The sequence below is a fragment of the Engystomops pustulosus genome, chromosome 10 (assembly GCF_040894005.1).
Source record: "Engystomops pustulosus chromosome 10, aEngPut4.maternal, whole genome shotgun sequence".
Lineage (NCBI taxonomy): Eukaryota > Metazoa > Chordata > Amphibia > Anura > Leptodactylidae > Engystomops > Engystomops pustulosus.
The window spans coordinates 64,845,660-64,868,710 of NC_092420.1; the positions used below are offsets into that span (position 1 = coordinate 64,845,660).

Consider the following 23,051-nt stretch of genomic DNA (forward strand, 5'->3'; position numbering starts at 1 on the left):
GGTATCTCCAGCTCAGCAATTTCTGACGCTCCTATACTACTTAATGGAACGGTTGGATCAGTATGCAGCTGATCAATTAGTGAGAATGGGATTGCCATTCTTTGAATTGCTAGGGGTCTCCTCCTCATGAGCCCAGGGGTCTGATCCTCACCGATCGGCTTGTTATCCCCTATCCTGTTGATAGGGGATATAAATCTAGCTTTGCATAACCCTTTCTACAATAGGCTTATTTGGGCATTGCAGTTTAGCCCCATTTAAAGGAAACCTTACATGAAGATTTAACCATGAGAAGTAGATCTGATGGTAGATTCCTCCTGCTGGAGTAATCCTGGAAGCTAACGTAACTGTTTAAAATTTTTATTTTCGTAATATGTATTTTAACTGCAGAGGCTACTGGGATGTATACTAGCCTGGCCGGGCATTGGGGCAAAGGTTTTTCCACGCCCCAATAGCCTCTGCAGTTAATTTACATATTACTAAAATAATGTTTTTAACAACTTTGGTTCTAGGATCATTAAATTACAGGCAGGAGGAATCTACCACCAGCTCTACTTCTGATGGTAGATTTCCCATGGTAGGTTTCTTTTAAGTTTATAATACTAGGTCCAATACTGGATACAAGTAATAGACCATTTTTTTGAAAAAATTTTAAAAATCTATTCTGCTTTTTAAATTGGGGACAGAGGCTTATTTGATAATAAAGACTTGCATGATTTTACAAAGAAATGGTCTAATAAGAAAAGTACTATAGGAAATTACAGCTCTGCATTACACACGTTTTTTTTTTTAACAATTCTTCCAGGGCACAGCTGCGTGATTGCACGGTATAACAAAGGTTCACAAAATCCTCTACTTTATTACTTTGTTAAAACCCTGTTATGATTGGGAGTTTAACTTATCCAAGATATGTTGGCACATAACTCTAACGCGATTTTCTGTTCTCTCTTGATAGAGTGGGTGATTGTAGTGGTAGCTATTCCCCCCACCCCCCCCCCAGATCTGCACCCAGGGGAGGGGGGACTAATTTTGTGCTAGGAATAGACGATATGTCCCCATTTATTCAACATTATAAGATACTATGCATGAACAACTGGAGCACAAACTCTCTGGGGAGGATGGATGTGGGAAGAGTTGCAGGGAGTCTAGCCCTGATCTGGTGCACCCCAATAAGTTTGCCAGGCTGGCGGATGAGGGGGATATCAGCTCTGGGGTAGCAATACTGCAGCAGGACATGGCCTCTAGCAACCAGGGAACTGTATGCCACAGTAAGAAGGGTAATGGGAGCACAGGCAAGGTCAGACGGGTGCTCGTAGTAGGAGATTCGATTATTAGGGGAACAGACAGGGCAATCTCTACCAAGACTGTGCATACCGAACAGTGTGTTGCTTGCCAGGTGCTCAGGTTCGGCATGTTGTGGATCGGGTTGACAGATTACTGGGAGAGGCTAGTGAGTCCAAATGGTCACCAATGATAAAGTAAGAGGTAGATGGAAGGTTCTTAACCCCTTAACGCTCTCCGCCGTAGCTCCACTAAAATAGACAAATCACTGGCCCTGATGGCATACACCACCGGGTTCTGCATGAATTATGTACCGTCATAGACAGAAAGTTATTTTTAATATTTGAAGATTCCTTGAGGACTGGTTTTGTTCTACAGGACTAGGGGATAGCAAATGTGGTACCAATATACAAAAAGGATCCAAATGCGATCCTGGAAACTGCAGACTTGTGAGTCTAACTTCTGTTAGGGGGCAAATATTTCAGGGGTTTTTAGAGATGCTATCCTCGGATATCTCACTGTACATAACCTTATAACCAATCGCCAGCATGGGTTTATGAGAGATCGGTCCTGTCAGACTAATCTCATTGGCTTCTATGAGGAAGTAAGTTCCAGACTGGATCTGCGGGATGCTTTTATATCTGGACTTTTCAAAGGCATTTGACACAGTGCTGCATAAAAGGTTGGTACATAAAATAAGACTGCTGGGACTAGGGGAAAATCTGTGTATTTGGGTAAGCAATTGGCTTGGTGATAAAAAACAGAGGGTCGTCATTAATGGCACATTCTCAGATTGGGTTGATGTTACCAGTGGTGTGCCACAGGGGTCAGTATTGGGGCCACTTCTTTTTAATATTTTTATTAATGACCTTGTAGTGGGTTTACACAGTCAAGTTTCAATATTTGCAGATGATACTAAGCTGTGTAAAGTAATAAATACCGAGGTCGATAGTATAGCATTATAGAGGGATTTGTGGAAGCTTGAGGAATAGGCAGAGAAATGGTTGATGAGGTTTAATGTAGATAAATGTAAAGTTATGCACTTGGGCAATGGAAACAAAAAATATAATTATGTTCTAAACAGTCAGTTACTTGGTAAAACTGGAGCTTAAAAAGACTTGGGGGTATTGGTGGATGGTAAACTTCATTTTAGTGACCAGAGCCAGGCGGCTATTCTCATGATAAGGATAATATTCCACATACACATTGAATATTTTGTACAGTCTTGGGTACCAGTGTATAACAGGTGCAGAGGGCAAGCATTAAAGCCTTGCAGCACTGGGGACCTGGGTTCAAATCAGGACAAACATCTGCAAAGAGTTTGTAAGTTCTCTCCGTGTTTGCATGGGTTTCCTCCGGGTCCTTCAGTTTCCTCCCACACTCCAAAACATACTGGTAGGTTGATTAGATTGTGAGCCCCACTGGGGACAGGGACCAATTTGGCAAACTCTGCGCAGTGCTGCATAATCTGTGTGCGCTATATAAATATAGGAATTATTATTATAGGAGAGAAACCAAGATTATTAGGGGAATTGAGGGACTGGAATACAATGACGGATTACAAAATTTGGAATTATTCAATTTAGAAAAAAGCCTCAACGGACAGTACAAGGACCTCTCCAAAGATCTTTTTATAGCTAGGCCTGTGACCAGGACAAGGGGGCTTCCTCTACGCCTAGAGGAGAGGAATTTTATCATCAACATAGACAAAGGTTCTTTACTGTAAGAGCAGTGAGACTATGGAACTCTCTGCCGCAGGAGGTTGTTATGGCCGACTCTATGTACATGTTCAAGAGAGGCCTGGATGACTTTCTGGAGAGAAAAAATATCACGGGTTATGGGGATAAAACATTTATTTAATTCTTGAAGGTTGGACTTGATGGACTTGCGTCTTTTTCCAGCCTTATGTACTATAATAATATACTATTCTATGAACTCTAGGGTAAGGTATCTTTACCTCCTGGATATCACTTTAGGATGGTTATCTAGTAGTAGTGTGACTCTGCTTCTGGAGCCTTCTATATTGGAGTCTATAGGAAGACGTGTCATCTATCACAGGCATACTGTACTTAGTAGCTTCCCATCAGACCATTTTAATTAAACAGCCTGCAGAGGTTGCCCTCTGTCTCCAATTCTTTCTGGAGCCTTTAGCAATTAATTGCAGAAATAACACTGATATTGAGGGATGTGGCTGTAATGGACCAGATGACAAGTATGCGGATGATTTACTTTTTATGATTAATCAAACAAATAAAACCATTCCATTAGTTATGCAAATGTTGAAGGAATTTGGACTTGAGGTGAATTGGATTAAATCAACAATATTACTTTTAGATAATTTCAACTTCAACAATACAAGGGTTTTGAAAGTGATTACGGTATCGCCAATTTGGAACAAATTTTTTAAGCTCACAGAGATATTATTAAATGAGCTGATCTGGGGAAGGAAAAGAGTTCGGATCAAGTATGGATTACCAGATTTTTTTAGTTACTTTGCTGCTGCCATGTTGCAGTTTTTGATAGTGGGAGACAATGCTTTAATTACAATTGCACAAAAAGTAGAGTTAGACACTGAGGATGGTTTAGTCTTGTTAGAATCTGGTCTATTGGGGGTCACTAATTTTCACACACATTCCAATATGTAAGTGTTTTGATAAAATTTGGAAGTGGTTTAAAAATAAATTTGTTATTAATAGCAGCACGACATATACAAGGTTATGGCAGAATATTTACCTGCAGGAATTAGCAAAATTTCACGGAGCTATATTCTGGCAAGATAGAGGGATACATTTTATTGCACAAATATTTATTGAGGGCAGATTGATGCCATTTTCACTGTTAAAAGAAATATTTGTTATAGAGGATAAGTTTTATTTTCAATATCTTCAGTTGGCATATAGGGTTAACACTATTAAAAGGGAAAGGAATTTTAAGAGTAATTTCTCCAAAACCTCTAAAAAAAATTATACAGAACTAAAGGGCGCAAGTAGAACCCTATCCAAAATCTATAAACTTTTGTCTAATGATATAATGGGAAATGTGCATAATGGCAGCAAGACAAAGTGATGCAAGGATATAGGACCATCAACAGAATTTCAATGGACTAAAATTTTTCAAAATGTTGAGAATTCGACAGTTTCAGAAGGTTATAAGCTAATGCAATTGAAAGTAATTTATAGATTGTATTATTCATTTAAATTGATAAATTTTTTTCAAAAAATCTAATAGTGTTAAGTGTCTTAAATGTGATCTTAGTAATGCTGATTTTTTCCATATGGTCTGGAACTGTAAACATGTGATCACAATTTTGGCTATCCCAAATACGCCATAGGTAATATGGAGGATTTGATAGGCCCTGGTTACAAAAAACACTGGATTTCTACCGCATTATATATGGCCAGATACCTATTGATATTAGGGTGGAAATCCCATAGAGCTCCCTCGATAAATGAATGGGTAATTCAACTGGAAAAATTAAAAAATTTTGAAAAAATTAAATTGTGTGAGAGGAGTAAAGGGGATTTATGGCGTAAGAAATGGTTGGTAGACGCGTGAAAGGGGGAAAAGGGTAAGCTGGAAAAAAGGGGAAAAGGAAAGGTTGTGTTTTTTTTTTGTTTTTTTTTTTCTCCCTCTCTGACTGGGGAGGGGCGGGATGGTGGTAAAAAGGAGGGTGGTCTAAGGATATATATTGGTTGATGTACAATGTCATCCTATTTAATATTTACAATGTGTAATGTATAAAAAATCAATAAAGAAATAAAAAAAAAAACAGCCTCAAGCTCCATATCTGTGTTAGTCACATTGGGCATACTGCATTTGCCTTATTGTGGGGTCTAGGACAGCATTTAGTTTTTGTTTAGGTTGGCATGCTGCTACTGTTCTTCTTGTGATTTGGGTTGTGTCCAGGAGCAAGCATCCCTTACAAAGTCAAGAGATTCCAAAAAGTTGGGGAGTTCTCTTCCCTTGTATTATACCACAGGGGATTTGTTAGTCAGACTGTCTCTACAAGAGTCAAGTTATTGTCTTTCTAGCAGGACCTGGACTACTTCTTCTTCCTGCTCTTTTGAAATCAAGGCTGAATAACATAATGCACTTCATTTCATTTTCCTTTGATATTTCTTGAGTTTTTATTTTCTTCTGTATCAATTTTACAAAATTTTCTGCAGACCTACATGAACTCGACATCTCATTTGTGCTATTCTTTTGATGTTACAATATATAAAGAAAGAAATAGGCTCAAACTTTACAGGTTTGCCATAGCTTTGATTCTTTTTTCGGTCTGTGTAATGGCCAAGCTTGAAGCTATGTTATCATATTCTTGCAGTTTAACTTTTATGCTAAGCTTATTTGTCCTAGATTTGACTCTGGCACGGATCTTTACAACATATTGACACTTCAGTTACTGTAGAGATCACTTTTCGGCAGCAACCAAATTATTAACACAAGACCATTTACGATGCAGCATGACTACAGCTCTCCTTCTCCTCTATGCACAATGACTTCTGCAAAGTATATAGAGAATGTCTTGGATGCTCTATGAGGAACCCTCAGTACATTTCTAAAATGCATCTTAAGAAACAAGACAGGCTTTTACTCACTCAGGATTTCTCTCTCTAGATATAAAATATCTAGAGAGAGAGATTAAAGGGGGAGCTATATGCTGGTGAGATACACAGGCAAAATTCATACAGAGATGCTGCTGCAGATTCTAGTAAGTGTTATATCTTGTCCCTGCGCTGGGTTCACAACACAGTTCAGTACTGTTGTACAATGTCCACTATACTGCTGATTTTGCCCTTCTAAATTAACTAATGGAGGAGGGAGTGAAGTTATTTATTTCTGCACGCCCTCTCTGTTTTAACTACTCCTATATTAGTGGTTCGAAGGGTGTGTCATAGGCATTCAACCACTCATATGGGCATGCAGACTGTAATGACTACATGGTCCCCTCCCTTCCACGAAGGACACAAAACATTACAAAAAGTCCCAAGTCATGGCAGGTTGTGTGACCTGCTGGGAGACCCTATTAGGGTCTTGTAAACCCTGGTAAAGTTTGTTGTTAGTGGCCAACCCCTTTAAATGAAATAAACTTTGTTGATCCTAGTTTGCAAAAGAGGAGTTGGTGGGATACTGACCAGTGTATGATTTGATCACACAGTCCCATATCGGACACTAATCTGAATTTTACGGAACGTTAAAATGCTGCATAGACATCCTGAAAAGCGGAACAGTCACATATGTTCTGCCTTATGAATAAGAGGAACAACCTTGTCACAGCAGGGTCAGAGCCACGTCAGCATCACAAGAGAGATAGTGGTGACGCGTGTGACCTACTTATCAGCTCTAAGAATATTTCCCCATCTCAATTAAAAGCCAATATTTTTACTGTTATTTAGAGGATGTGCTTATATGATGCTCATTTGTATTTATTGTGTGTGCACCTTCCATTAGTTATATTGTGTATTATTTTCAGTGTTGTGGAAAGACCCTTTTACTACAACTTTAGATTATAGCTATAAATAACAGTAATTTGGTCAGTACGGCTTTGTTTACCTGCAATATCATTTATCATCATGAATGTTGGCGTGTTTGTTTATATGTACATGTATAGCAATCTAATACATCTTTCTTACAAGCCCTGATTTCTTGATGTGTCGCTCTGCTGATTCTGGTGCAGTGGTTATTTTATTTTCCTAGCTCACACTGTTCCCAATATTCAGTACCATTAGGCTACATGCACAAGAACAAGTCAGTCTTAGTCATGAAAACATGACCATTAATATCCATTTTTCTCTGCCAATTTGAATCCCTTTGGCATCTATTCCTCGCCGATCCTCTTAAGTGATTGTCTATGAGTGGTTCGAACAAAAAGGTTAAGACCAGTCAGTACATGCTCTACTTTCAGGAAGATACACAGTGAAATATCCAAGTTAGAAAATTTGGCAGCCCATGAGACCCTATGGACCCAAGCATGAAGCGACTATTGGTGGTGGTGGTAGAGAGCGTTGTGGTTTTTGAAGTTTTCAGTTTCGAGCTTTGTGCCTTACACCTTTATCATTAGTTAATGAAAGAATTTTTCAGTTTTTTTATTAACTCAATTATTGCTGCTTTCTGTAATTAGGCTGTGAGCCCTACTATACACATGTTTTGATAATGTTGAACAGCTTTTGTCTGATCGCTGTGGGAATTAGTATTAATTGTCTCTGCTGACTCTAATTGCTAGAACGTCTCTTTGAGATTAAATCAAACCAAATATCATTCTGTTCTCCACATGCAGCGTATCTAATTCTGGCAATGGGAATAAGAAAGTAAGGAAAGGCAAATTATATCAGTCTAAGGCTACATTCAAGCGATGTATGCCCGCCATACCGTAGTACTGTGGGCATACATCGGTGTCATGGGACTGCTCACCCCTGCCCCTCTACATAGTGATATATGGCCGCAGTGCCATATTACACGGAAAAATAGGACATGTCCTATCTTTCTCCCGGCTACAGAATGGTACAGTGCTTTCACCTATCTGTTGAAGAAATCATGAAACATGTCCATATTTTTTTCACGGATGCGGATCACGGAAGGCAAAAGAAGTCTATGGGTCCACAAAAATACTGAAGAAACACCTGTTTTTTTTTTTTCCACTAATGAAAAAAACAAAGCAATGTTAATCTTCCTTTTTTTCTTTTTTGCGGACATGGAGACACAACTGATGCATCACAGAGAAAAAACGGAAGAAAAACTGAGACACAGTAGAGACAAAAGGCAATGGATAAGCAACTGAAGCTGAGCACCAACGCCAATGTGAAAGAGCCCTAGTGCTGGCCCTTGGCACAAGGAAAACATTAAAATTGTAACGATATAAATCATCTTGCAATGATCTGGGTTTATCCCTCAGCCTTGAGTGCCCCATGTCTAGGCCTTTGGCTTGATTAGCAGATTTCAGATCTAGAGAATTGTTATACTTCCCTGACTTATGGGACAAGTTTACCCTTCCTTCCTAATTGATGATTAGCTATTTACATATTAAAGAGGACCTGTCACCCATAAAAAAGGCACTAGGAGCTGCTTCGGAGGGTTCCGATAAAGCTAGCAGTTTATCACTGCTACAAATGGGCTGGGAGCTGCTCTTCCATAGACCCATATTGGAATCTGGTAGAAAGGTTCATTGCTACTGTTTAGGCTCAAATTATACCTCTGGAATCCAGTCTTCCAAGTCAATTGTGGGAATCATCTATCTAAATGACTCCTTCATCTCCTTACTGTGTCTAGGTGTCTAATTTCTGCTAAACCGGCCGCATCCCCCTCTCTTATTGATTTCTGTTCTACAATGCAGAAGGTCTGCATAATGGAGCACCTGACGGCTCTCATGCAGAACAGACTTTGAAATATTTCATCTAATATGGGCTCCATAGGATGTGTATAGGCTTAATGGAGTGGTTTTGCTGATGGTAAATAGTTTGATAGGATATCTTTAGTTGTAACAGGCAGGAAATTTGGTACTAGCCAAGAACTGGCAGTGACACTGGCTAGTACCAAATTTTCTTTTCCCTTTTGTGTCTTTCCATGTTTCATGTAGCTTGCATCATTCCCATAACAGATTGATTCTTGATAATGTCATAATAGCTTATTTCTTTGTTTAAATGTGATTTTGTGTTTTAACCTGTTCCTCTTATGCATTTATAAGACACTTGATGACGGATCCCTGGTCGGGTCTCCTGCAGTTGTTGTTTCTTGAAGTCACTTTGCTTGTCCATTGTCCGGGCTTCATATGGGACAAAGTTTACTGTTATAGAATCTCATTTGGCCTTTTTTATTTCTAATGGACCCATTCACTTTAATGGGTAAATTTTGTCTGTAAAAATTAACCCCCTGTTCCTTATTCCTGAAAAACTGGAGTAAGAGCAGATAACAGGTAATAGAATCCAAAGGAAGAGAAAAAACGCTGAGACCGGCACTCCAAGCTGCTAAAATGTTGATCTTTTATTCCATATTAGTTAAAAGGAAATGGTCATAGTGCATTATCCAAAGGAGATTCCCCTTTATTTTTCCGGATCGCTTTACCAACAATCAACAGTGGTTTTAGTGTTTTGGATTGGTGCAGTTTCGGATAAGTAGTAGACGTTCTTGCCTGTAGGAACATAGAAACTATTAACGTTTTCTTTTTATGTTCTCTGGCTGTAATGCGTTACACTAATCTGGGTTTAGCACAAGGAGATTACGGCGTCTGTACTTATTTCAAGATCTCTCTATTTTAGCTTTCAGCTGTGGTGGTCTCCTAATTTAAGTCCATTAGGAGCAGGGATTAATTCTTGTGTAAGGAAATGTCAGTGGTAAGGCCTCACTGTATATTTTCAACATATGGAAGCAACTTAAGGTTTTGGTCCAATCATACATTGGATGTAAACCGAATTTCGTGGGGAGACACCATTCTGAGTTGTGTAGCTACTAAAGGTTGACTTATACTAAATAATTTGCCTCACGATGAAAATAATGTTATGATTATAATATTGAGGTGAATTGGAAAAATGGTTACCTTCATGGCAATTTCCACAGCAAAATCACATTGCTTTGTGCAAAAATAAAATATATTATATTTGCAACTCTAGTGGACCTACCTTTTGGACCATGTGCTCACCTAGGCCAGAACTTGGACACCCTCCCCCTCCCCCTGACAGGTGTATAGGGTTGGAGGTATGAGCGCTCCTTAACCCTCCCCTCTGCAGAGGAAGCCGCGTGGACGCATGGCAAATTGGACCTGCTCTATATATTTTTTGGTGTGGCCACACAGCTCTGTCATGGCAGCGAGACCTGGGGCCATGACCTGTCCCCCATTATGGTCGTGTACATAAGGCCTTTTTCCACAGATTCAAATGAATGCAGTATTACCAAATATATAAATATAGTTTATTAATGATTTAGTATGTGTTGTTTGTAGCAGCAGAACTGTGAAAATTGCATTTACGGTATATTAATGTTTGTAGCTGAATTCAAAGCACTCCGGTGCACTGGTGTGTGCGACATCATCCGTAGTATGTATGTATGTATGTATGTATGTATGTATGTGTGGTAGACTGTGTGACCAGTGGAAACTTCTGTATAATGCACTAGATATTTGCATTGTGTAAGCAACATTAAAGGAGTTATCCTGGCCTGACAGTTATTGGCCTTTTATTAGGTCCAGGTCAGTGGATTGCTAGTTTTGGGCTCTGCACCATTCAGCTGCTATAAACGGTGTGTACAGATGGCTCTTTATTCTTGCTAGTGGTTGTGCAAAAACTCAAGTGAAGAATATCAGCTGATTGTGGTGTCAAACTTCCACCAATCTCCAATCAGTGACCAGAATTGGCCATTAATTGTTGATCCCAGACTTCCCCTTTAATAAATGTTAGTATCAAGGAAATAGTGAAAATGGGAAAAGCTATGATGTTGGATGATGGAGTGGAATCACATTAGGATATTACCGACAAGAAGCTTCAACTTATCTTCCCCTAATTTCAGTAAACTGAGATGCTTGGATACCTTCCTCATTTATTAGTATTTTGCTATACATTAACTGTTAGGGTTTAATTTTCTACTGATGTGGGGCCTGGTGCTGCATTTGTTGATCATGTGGCTAGTAATTACCAGGATTACCACTGGGCAGGACACGTCTGTATCCTGTGTATCAGAATAATGAGAGAAGTGATAACTTCTTGTTCTGCTTTCCTTCTCCGTTACAGTTGGGTATACTATTCATATACCAGCATTAAATACACCAAAATTATTAGCCTACAAATATACCACTGATGTAGGATCCTTCTGGTACATTTTAGGAATTTCTGTGGATTCTGTGTAAGGGGTATGCAGGCTAGTGAAGGGAACAGATCGTCGGGAATGATGGTGATAAAAATGAATGTGTAAAATATCACAGACTAGCCTTAAAAGATGTGCAGGGCACATTTTAAGGAAATTTACCACCAGGATGCAGGATTGTAAAGCAAGCACACTAGCTGTCATACTCAGTGCTTTGACTCAGTTTAGAAACCGAGCACGATCGCGTTCGTGTTTCTCTGGAAATGCATGTGATTGGTAACCAGCACCCGGTGTCTTGCATTTTGACAATAAAAGATGCCGGTTGGTGTTTATTGATCACATGTTTTTCCATAGAAACACATATGCGATAGGACCATGGCACACCGTGGTCGATTCCGTTCCGTTTTCTAAATGTGTGACAGCGCCCTTACATACTAGTGTCTTCCCCCTCCATTCTTCTTTTAGCATCTTCAGCGCTTGTTTTTTTTTTTTTAAGTTTTAACAATTATGCAAATGACCCTTAGGGGTTCCAGGCTCCATAGATGTCAATCAGGCTCATTTGCATTAAAAACCTTTTTCGTTAAAATAAGAGCTTAAAAAGCTAAAAGAAGAGTAGATCCCACCAGAGGGGGCACACACCACTATGTCAGTGTGCTTGGTTTACAATCCTTCATAAGTTAAGCTGTGGATGATTGTTCCAAGTAGCCTATTTGAGACAAGTCATGAATCACTAAAAAGTTTTGCTAAATTAAATGGAAGGGTCATAATATAAAAGATGATACTCATCGGTCATTGGCTGGACTATGAAGCAGGAGTAAGGGAGATACTGTACTGTGGAGATCTGCGTGGGCCCAAATAATAGGTCACTTTTATATAAATTATCTAAATATTATATACATTTAGATTATATTCCATATATTAATTGCAAATGCATATAGATTATGTTTTAAAACTTAACCATTATAACCTACTATAATTTTTTGCATTTGTTTATAAAGCCAGGGATGTGCGAAAGTGAACTTGATATCTCTGTAGAAAACACACATCAAACATTACCCCTCCTCCCTCCCTAGTTAACTTCTATGAGGTCAAAGTCTATAAGAAAGATAACAATATAACCAGTGCTGAGTTAATAAAGGAAATGGCATTTTAACCCCTTTCTCACCAGGCATTAATGACCATGGCATTTTTAGCAAATTATCATACTTATTGGTTTAAGGGTCATGACTTTCTTTCTTTGTGCAATACCTTAACGTTTTTTGTGGCGTTATTTTAGGGACACATAGAGATAGTTAAAGGGGTATTTACACGAAGACAAGATTCTTAAATATACTCAGGATAAGAAAATAACATATTCTCTAATGTACTGTTATTAACAAAAATACAGCATCTCACAGCACTTCATGGATCATAATGGGGCACATTTGCCTAAATGTTCGAGGAGTTCACCCAAAGTGCATTGTTCCGACAATAATGCACCGTGCCGCGATTCGATCGTGCGCCCGATATCCTGCATGTGTTGCTTCCCCGCTCAGGTCCGGCAGAGTTCACCTTCTTCTTCTTGGTGCATGTAAGTGCTTGATCTTGCAACACAATTTTGGTGTTAAATCCCGCGCTCAGTCTGAATCAGTCGGATCATCCGATGGCCGCCCCCCAATTTCTGTCACATGAAAGCAGCGCAGCAGTGCCACAATCCCATCGCGTACGACACAATTTACAGTTAAATACGTGTCACATCAGAGCAAAACTACGAAAGTGCGGCCGCTGGACCATAGTAAATAAGCCCCAATTGTGGGGTGGCTGGGCCAAAGAAAGGATAGTTCAACACATGATACAGTATCTGGATAAGGCTCTAGGTTTTCTTTTAATGTCTTTCCCAGCCATTGCCGATTTACTTATTTACTCCCCACCGTTTCCCAAAAACGTTTTATTTCTCTATTTACAGAGCTATATGGGGGCTATTTCTTTTCAGAAGAATGTCACAATGGCACTTCATTCAATATTTCCTGCAATGTACTGGAAGCTGGAAAATTACAAATGCATGGGGATTAGAATAACAAAATATATGCATACCATAATACCAATAATTATAATACCAGTGTAATGTCGTTTTATTTTTAAATACCTTTCAAGTTTAAAATTTTATAAAAATTACCATTAAATTTCCATATTCTGACACCATTTCTTTATATATTGGTATATGGACCAAAGTAAGGGTTAATTATTTTTCAGGGCAAGTTGAAATTTTTACTGATACCGTTTTGGGAAATATAAGGTCTTTTTGATAACTTTTTATTTAAAAAAAAGTTGGGGTGATAAAACCATGATTCCGGTATTTTGATTTCTAGATTTTTAACATTGGGGCACATTTACTAAGGGATTTGCACTAGTTTTCTGACAGACTTTGCACATTCTTTTAGGTGTAACCTGCAGATATTTAAGAAGTGTCCGCGTCACTATTGTGTTGCACGGCACTCTTTTAGTGGTGCAGCTGCACTAGCCACCATGCAAAACAAATTAGGGGGCTTTCCGGACATGTTAGGTCTGTCGCACGCCCCCAATGTTAAAGGTGCAACACCAAAAAGTGGGTGAAGTCTGTCGGGACAGTGTATGGAAGAGCCAGATTCATGATGTCTGGCGCACGTGAATTGGTCACACCGAGCGTTATACACGGGCAGAACACTTTTAGTGCAGCGTCCCACTTTCTTAGTAAATGTGCCCCATTAAGTTTATCATATTGGGATGTACTTTTTATCAGATCCGTAAAACACCCACATTTGTTATATATTTGAGTTAATTTGCTGGAGAACCACAGGTTAACCCCTTCCCAATGCAGGATATTAGAGTAATGTACAGTGGGAAGTGAGTTCTCGAGGTGTGCAGTACAATTATGTCATGCTTCTGCCACTGGCTCACAAGCAAAGCCGCTACCAGAATCTGACACCCGCCTCTAACACCCATGACTATTGATAACTCTGATCGTGGGTCTTAACCCTGGGTTGTGTAAAAGGAATTCTGCATGTGTTTCTCTTGGATCGGACCCCCGCATGGCCTTTACCGGGGGAATCCAATCCTTACTGTAGCAGCCTGGAGATTGATGAGTGCAAATTTCTGTAAAATGGTGCAATTTGACAGAACTAAACTCCAGTCCTTAGCAGGCATAGGCAAAAGTTTAGAACAGAGTCTATACACTGATATTTAAACAAAAAGCTTTGCGTGTACTACATACATAAAATAGGCCACTTTTGTGGAGCTGTTGCATTTCTCTGTGGAGAATGAGTATCTGTGCTTTGAGTATCCACATACGGGGATTGGCATCCGTTTATACTATACGGAACCTAGGGTTTGGCAATAGAAGGTTTTCTATAGCATGTGTGGGGTAGCATTAGGACAAATGGCAGTGTGAATCGTATATCTGTAATCTCTGGCGAGACGCAGACTTCCTTTGTCATTAGCTCTGTTGGCCACTTTGGTTCATTGATATTCTAAATCCTAACAGAGAAAAGCTGAGGACATTTTCGTATGGGCCACACCTCTCATTCCACATAGCAGAACAGTGAGGCTTTTATTGGCGCTCACACACTGTGTTTTGTTCTCACAGAGATCACATCCCATTACCATCCATTGCATTAACATTTTGAAAATGCTGAACATAACAATTCATCTAAACGCAACTCTCTTGCCTAGACGTAAAAAGTCTTCCATTCTTTAAATTAAAATGTGGCCATGATTTACCCTATTATTTCACCATTCAATATGTACAGTAGGAAGGGTCATCTGGTCAGTTTTTGAGCCAGGGCCATCATCATTGTGTACATTTATGGTAAAGAAGACCCTGGCTCAAAAACTGACCAGATGAGTAAAACAAAAACTTTGCCTGGCTTTTAAACAGTGTTGCCATTAATGACCCCCACATTTATGTTGCGATTGGTGGATACTAGAGATGAGCAGACTCCAACTTTAGGTTCTGTGTATTCTGTCTGGCAGCTAGGTCTTACCTGGGCAAGTTGTTTGATAGACTGCAGAGCAGCCAATTAGGCAGCTTTACACCCCCCCCCCCAATAACTAGGCATGGCTGTGATTGGCCAGATGGACACCTGTACGGGTAAGGCGGGCCAAATCTAAAGTTCCGCTCATCTTTAGTAGCTATCATTACATTGTTGTTAAGCTAGTTCCTAAGAGGTAAATAAATAACTTCACGTAAACTGAACAAATTCATGCAAAACATGTGAGCTATGTGGGCTTTACAGAAACAAACCATTTAAGGAACAAGTTCAGTATCAAATTAAGAGGATAACCAGCAAACCTGACAACCATTGCTTGAATATAATCAATAACATTTTGTAAATCAGCTGAGGGTTAACGCAATCTTTGGGTAGAAATAATAAAATAGACGGCCGCACTCCCACGTGGGTTGTCTATAGGATTCTCTGTGCTCAATATGATTGTATCTCAAGTGGTCTAGTTGTTGCTACTATATAAAATAGTTGTTGTTTTGTGCATATTTTACTCACAACCACATCGCACCGCAGACCTTTTTTTGTACCAGATTTGGAATAATTTCAGTTTGCTGTATTTCGGTACCTTATGACATCTCAAACAATATGGACCTAGCTGTGTTATCCGCACATGTTCTGGCGAATGACGTGCCCAGATCTTTAAGCCATTGTAGTAGCCCTAGAGGTACTCCGGTACAGACAAATATTTCATTGTAAGGCAAATACAATTCCACTTGGTATTTACTACTGGTGTAAAGAAGGTATCACGGTGAAGGTGTTGCGGCACAGTTGGTGACCACTGACAAGCAGCGGCTATCAATCCTAGATGGCAACACTTGCTGTCAAATTCTCCTATGTGTCATTGAATAGTTTCTCCTGGTCAGGCCTTACATTCTAGAGTGCTTCATGTTTAAAATTCCAGACGCGTTTTGGAGATGCTTCTCCTTCCTCATTGCGTGAAAAAAGGATGAGATTGCAGTTAGAATTGCTGGGATAAGCAGATGTCTCATTAACTTTTGGCACTGTCAAGGCCTCTAGCATCTTTACTTTTATGTAATGTCTGGCTGATGAAGACAACAATGAAATGTAGTGAAACTGCCAAGTGTAAATGGGCTCTGATATTAGCATATTAGTCTTATTATTGTTCTGCATTGTTTCTGTAACTGTTCTGAGTGGGCACTTTAGACTTGTACACATAAATGTCTTTAGCTATACACATGTACTGATAATAAAGCTCACCAGTTGTTTTGACTATGCAAAACTGCAGATAATGTTAAGTAGATCCGTATAACCATATGTTAGTGTGAGTATTTAGTAGTAGCAGGATTTTGAAAAATCCAGGATTGTAGCTGGATTTATAGCAATATGGTGCACTGGTGTGTGAAGCCTCTTCAATGTACGACTGCATGGCCCCACCCTCCTGAGTAACTGCTGTAGTATTAAACCTTAAACCTGCAGTGCATGGGCATGTGCTGCGCTGCTTTCTTGTAGCTACAGACTTATATATACTATATAATTATGTATATAAATATATACATTGTATATATATGCCCTGCATGATCTACATGATCTACAGCTATGTATGGCCAAAACTGCTTATATATTCCTATATAAGGTCGTCATGACATTAATGTTGGCCAGTTATGAATTATAGCTGAACATCTAGCTAGCTCAACAACTAATTTATTTGATTGTTTTTTATGGCTTCTCTTATGACAGATCTCTGTGGATTGAAAAGACTGTGTTCTAGAGGTTGTCCCACAAATGACACTTAAAGTGTAACTATACTTTTAACAAAATTGCATAAATCAACAGTGCACATATTAAAAGTACAACTAGTAAAAATACTTTATTAATGGAATATGCCCCTCTGCCGTTCTTCCCTAATTAATTTATGTAAATCGGCCTTATGCCCCGTACATCGCTGACAGCTTACTGATAAAGGAACCTGATACTGTTTTTAATTAACTACCTCCCTATAGACAGTCACTAGATCACCAAGTGAAATATTCCTCTATTCATATGAAGAGTTAATCTTTAGCGTCCTCAACCTTCCTATCTGATGTGTTTTGGACTTGAGAAGGTTTTCATAGACGGTGCTCACCACTGGAGAAAGAAGGAGCAAAAAAGAGGCACATTTGTTTTCCCTAATGAAGTGTACTGCAAAGTTTATCATTATAACCTGCTGTTTTTATTTCCTCAAATAAAAAAGGGATCAAAAAGGAAAATTGGTTTCAAAGGTTGGTTTTAGTTTTTGCATGACCATACTTCAAGGTCCCTTTATTTTCTTGCTTGTTGAGGTTTGAGCTATATTTAGGTGAGATAATCAGTGTTTATCAGTATTTCACTCCCAGAAAACCACCTTTAGTCTTGACATTTACCTTTGTACTCACCTCCACATAATAACAAAAAAATTGTCTTCATTGTTGGAATGTAATAATACATGGAAATCATTAGCTTACTTTATTTTGTGTTTTCTTGTTGCAGGAATGTTCACTCTTTCAGAAGTTGCATCACTTAATGACATTCAACCCACTTACCGGATTCTGAAGCCATGGTGGGACGTGTTCATGGATTATTTGGCGGTGGTTATGCTCATGGTTGCCATCTTTGCTGGCACCATGCAACTAACCAAAGACCAGGTTGTTTGTTTACCAAAGCTAGAATCTGCTGTTTGTGCAATAACCCCAGCAAGCAGAGAAGGACATAATCCACAAGGGTCCTCTAAATTTGAAGAAGCCCCTACAACAGAGGCTAGTAAAGAATGGCTAAGTACCTCACCTGAAAATAAACTTGAGAACCATTTGACAACACAGACAGACACATTGAGTAATCCAAAACCTTCGATTGGGGGTCTTGAAAAGATGGCAATTAGTCCTGGAGGAAGAAAAACAAATCTAGATTATCAACAATATATATTCATCAACCAAATGTGCTATCATGTGGCACTTCCATGGTACTCCAAATATTTCCCATACCTTGCACTTATACATACTATTATTTTAATGGTCAGCAGCAACTTCTGGTTTAAATATCCAAAGACCTGTTCAAAAATTGAACATTTTGTCTCCATACTTGGCAAGTGCTTTGAATCTCCTTGGACAACAAAAGCTCTGTCCGAGACGGCATGCGAGGACTCTGAAGAAAATAAACAGAGGTTAACCGGTGCTCAATCACTTCGAAAGCATCTCTCAAATAGCAGTGAAGAGGGAAGTCCAAGCCCCAGCACTCCGATGATCAGTAAATCTGGGTTAAAGTTCTCGATAGACAAGCCAGTTGGGGAGGTGCCTGGAATGACCATCTTAGACAAAAAGGATGGTGAGCAAGCAAAAGCCCTTTTTGAAAAAGTTCGAAAATTTCGTGCCCATGTTGAAGATAGTGATTTAATTTATAAACTTTATGTTGTTCAAACAGTGGTTAAGACAGTGAAGTTTATCTTCATTCTCGGTTACACCTTGACTTTTGTAACTTCAATAAAATTCAAACATCCCTGTTTCCCTAATGTAGAGCACCTTACTGGTTATACAGAGTTTGAGTGCACTCATAACATGGCTTTTATGTTGAAGAAGCTTCTTATCAGCTACATTGCACTTATTTGTGTTTATGGCCTTGTCTGTATATACACCTTGTTCTGGCTCTTTAGACGACCTTTGAAGGAATATTCCTTTGAAAAGGTGAGAGAGGAAAGTAGTTTTAGTGACATTCCTGATGTGAAAAATGATTTTGCATTTCTCTTACATATGGTGGACCAATATGATCAGTTATACTCCAAACGCTTTGGCGTCTTCTTGTCTGAGGTTAGTGAAAATAAACTGCGGGAGATTAGTTTGAACCATGAGTGGACCTTCGAAAAACTTAGGCAGCATATTTCTCGAAATGCACAGGACAAACAGGAGCTACATCTCTTTATGCTTTCTGGAGTTCCAGATGCTGTGTTTGAGCTTACCGACCTTGAAGTTCTAAGACTTGAACTTATACCCGAGGCTAAAATCCCAGCGAAAATTTCACAAATGACTGCTCTTCAAGAGCTGCATCTTTACCACTGCCCTGCAAAAGTTGAACAGACTGCTTTTAGTTTTCTAAGAGACAACTTGAAGTGCCTGCATGTGAAATTTACTGACGTGGCTGAAATACCTGCGTGGGTTTATTTACTGAAGAATTTACGGGAGTTATACCTGATGGGTAATTTGAATGCAGAGAACAATAAGATGATTGGACTTGAGTCTTTGAGAGAGTTACGGCATCTTAAGGTTCTGTATGTGAAGAGCAATTTGACCAAAATTCCATCAAATATCACAGATGTGGCTCCACATCTAACCAGGCTTGTCATTCATAATGATGGCACCAAGCTTGTTGTTCTTAACAGCCTTAAAAAGATGATGAATGTAGCAGAGTTGGAACTCCACAGTTGTGAATTAGAAAGAATTCCGCATGCTATATTCAGTCTGACCAACCTACAAGAACTGGATCTTAAGCTAAACAGTATCCGCACCATAGAAGAGGTGATTAGCTTTCAGCACTTGAAAAGACTGACTTGCTTGAAGTTGTGGCACAATAAAATAGTCAGCATTCCTCAGTCTATTTCCCAAGTGAAAAATTTGGAGTCTCTGTATTTATCACACAACAAACTTGAGATGCTCCCTGCAGCCCTCTTCCACTTGCAGAAGCTGAGGTATCTGGATGTGGGCCACAACTGTATTACAGTGATTCCTTTCGAGATAGGCTTACTTCAGAATCTTCAGTATTTTTATATTACAGGGAATAAAGTGGACATCTTGCCAAAGACACTATTTAAATGCATCAAACTTAGAACTTTATGCTTGGGCCAGAACTGTATCACATCATTACCGGAGAAGATAGGACACCTTGTACAACTTACACATCTAGAATTAAAGGGAAATTGCCTAGATCGCTTGCCTTCTCAAATCATTCAATGTCGTCTTCTCAAGAAATGCGGGCTGGTGGTTGAAGACCATCTTTTCGATGCTTTACCGTTAGAGGTGAAGGAAGCGTTAAATCTGGATGTACCTTTTGCTAATGGGATGTAAAATATAGGTTCCTTACATTTCAGTGTACACGGCTTGCAAAGTGTTCTATTGGGAACAAAGAAATCCACTTTCTCCTTTGCTCAAAACAAGCCACATTTTTTGGGACAGGGTCTGTTTACTTATGGGGTTTCCTCTGCTCAGTAGCCAAGCAAATAATTGTCTTAACTAATGCAGGTATATTCACATAACTCAATCAATTTATACATTTTGCAGATTAGAGACTTACAATTTTTTGTTTTCTTTTGTGATTTGCAGATATTCCTATCCGGCTGTTTACAAATGATCTGTATACCCACTTGTTTATAGATCAGATGCCTATTAAATTTTGGTTAAAATTGGATTCTTTTGTAAAATAAACTACATGCGTACTTTATTTACTGGGGATACATGAATCAAGAAAACTGGTATAGTTGTATACTATAATTCTTTCAATGGTTTTCATTAGCTATGGTGCAATGGACGGATTTCCTGCTTTCCCCAAAAAGTTTTCTGTTAAAAGGGTTGTCTGGGGCTCAACAATTTTCAAAAACCTGCGTGCTGATGGCTGTGTCTCCCTTCACCACTGGTCTCTGTATATACAGGTGATCACCTACTTAAGCACACCTGACTTACAGACGACCTCTGGTGAAGCTCTCTGGATATTTTAATTTAGTTTCAGGCTGCAATTATCAGCTGTAAGGTGAATGTAATTAAGTTTTACTGACAATCCTTGTTCTCATTACACCAAACAATTTTGAAAATCAAAATTGTCTGTAGTTACATATATAAAATATACAGTTCCAACTTACATACAAATTCAAGTTAATAACAAACCTAAAGAACCTATCTTGTATATCACAATTGATGTTGGTAGTTTTCCTTTTTTTACATTTAAGTTTTTAGTTCAAACATTAAAATGTAAAGTCTAGTGACATGGGATTTAGTACCTTTTCTGTTACTATTGTAGTTTTCTCCTTGTGTAATCACCTCATCATTTCATTCCCCTGTAAACTCCATGTGTGTATATATTCCCATGAAATAGCTGTACTCATTGCGCATGACCTGTTGAAGTGTCCAGTGCGAGATGCCAAATGCGTTGTCCTTGTCTTTTTATTGATTCTTAGCTGTTTTTATGAGTTTATTACGTGTCTTGCCATTGGTTGATACTTTTAATAAACCACCAGATCTGTCAGTGTGTGTGTGTGTGTAGCTGAGATGTAGCAGTGCTGAGAATGTTATATACATCTCATGTATCTCATCATCTCATCTCTGATCTGTCTTGTCTCTCTTTCTATGTGTCAGATACTAGTACAATGTTCAGAAGGTAAATGAAAGTGTATATAAACCTGTACCCTGATAATCTAAGCACATTTTCAGCACACAGCATTTCAAAGCACAGAGAGATCATGAAGTGTCTGCTTACAGAGTCTCAGCCCACACTCTAGAACTTTACATCGCTCCCGTACGATGCCGTCAGCCCATAGAAGTGTATGGGGGACGTATATCGGCCGTATATACATCCCCCATACATGTGTGTGAATGCAGCCTAACATCGTAAAGTTAGGAGTTAAAAATGATCTTTATGGTGTAAACATCACTAGGGGATTGAAATTTGAGAATTTCATGGGCAAACCCCTTTAAGTGATTATACTTCAGGACTGTTTGTAAAGAGTCAAGTCATTAGGCACTTTATCAGGTTCCTTTATCTCTCAGCTGTTAGTGGATAAAGGACAGAAACTGATATACAGAAACTGCTTAAGTGGAACCTGTCACCAGGGACCTCATTTTCACTAAAGACAGGTTGTAAAAGCCCATCACACCTGCAGTGCAAATCTGCCTCTCCCTTTTCTAAGCATTTGTATTACTATATAATTGAGTGTTATAACTTACCTTGCACCCTGACAAAATCCTGGGTGAAATATTTTTACAGTTTGAAACCCAAAGCAGAATTTCATATTCAAGAGGGAAATAATATTACACGTGAAAAAAAAGTTTGCTGTTTCAGCTGCTGCTGGACATTGAGTACTTTGGCTTTAGCTTACTTGAAGCCGGAATAGCCAAGTATGTGTTATCCCCAGTACATTGCACTGTAATTGTCATGTGTTGTTATGTATATCTGTGCCTGTGAGTGTCATTTTAATGTATGATGTGCTCCACTACATGATGTACCCCATGTCACTCCCATATAAATCATACATTTTATCATTTGGAATAATGCCACATAACATTTTGCCAGTAATATGAAAGATAATATCCTTCTCATTGACATGAATTACTCCTTGCCAAGTGAAGACTTGTTATATATGAGCTTATACCAAATTTATTGTAATAGGTTCAGTAATAATTATTTTCAGTAATGCAATTGAATTGTATTGTACATTAAAGAAAATCTACCATTTGATGCATTATGAACCAAACATATCTTTGCTGTAACTGCAATGATGCAGAATCATATTTTGTTTAATCCCTGTGCTGAGTGGTTTTGCTGAGAAAACTATTCTAAAATTCAGGATCTTTGGAAAGTTGGATCCACAAGCTTTCTGAAAAGCCAAGTCAGGACTAATCGACCTGAGCTGTATATCTCAAACAGCAGCTGGGGGTTGCTGCAACGGTTGATTACTTCTGCCTGTCAGGCACAACACCTTGATTACTTATTATTGGTTATTATTATACATGAAATCAAATGGTAGATATCCTTTAACTTTGATCAAAAAGTTATGCCTCTAAAAAGTGTTGTCTGTCACCATGAAAATGCAATGTAATCTGCAGGCAGCATGTTATAGAGCAGGATACATTGAGCGGTTGTTCATAGTGTCATATCTGCAGGCTGAGCTGAGCAGATTGTACAATGTTTCATATATACAGGCAACATATTATTCAGCAGGAGGATCAAAGCAGATTGTACATAGTGTCCTAAGAGCAAGTAGCATATTATATAGCAAGCAGAGATGAGCAGATT

General features: G+C 38.9%; 1 protein-coding gene across 3 annotated transcripts in view; it reads left to right on the forward strand.

Moving 5' to 3' along the window:
• The window catches only part of LRRC8D (leucine rich repeat containing 8 VRAC subunit D), a 58,810-nt gene extending 38,357 nt beyond the window's left edge, over positions 1-20,453 (forward strand). For all 3 annotated transcript variants that reach the window (XM_072129224.1, XM_072129223.1, XM_072129225.1), the window contains exon 2: positions 17,553-20,453. In XM_072129224.1, coding sequence (XP_071985325.1) covers positions 17,555-20,113 — 2,559 coding nt within the window. In that variant the 5' untranslated portion in view covers positions 17,553-17,554 and the 3' untranslated portion in view covers positions 20,114-20,453. The remainder of the gene's footprint in view (positions 1-17,552) is intronic.
• The last annotated feature ends 2,598 nt before the right edge of the window (positions 20,454-23,051 follow it).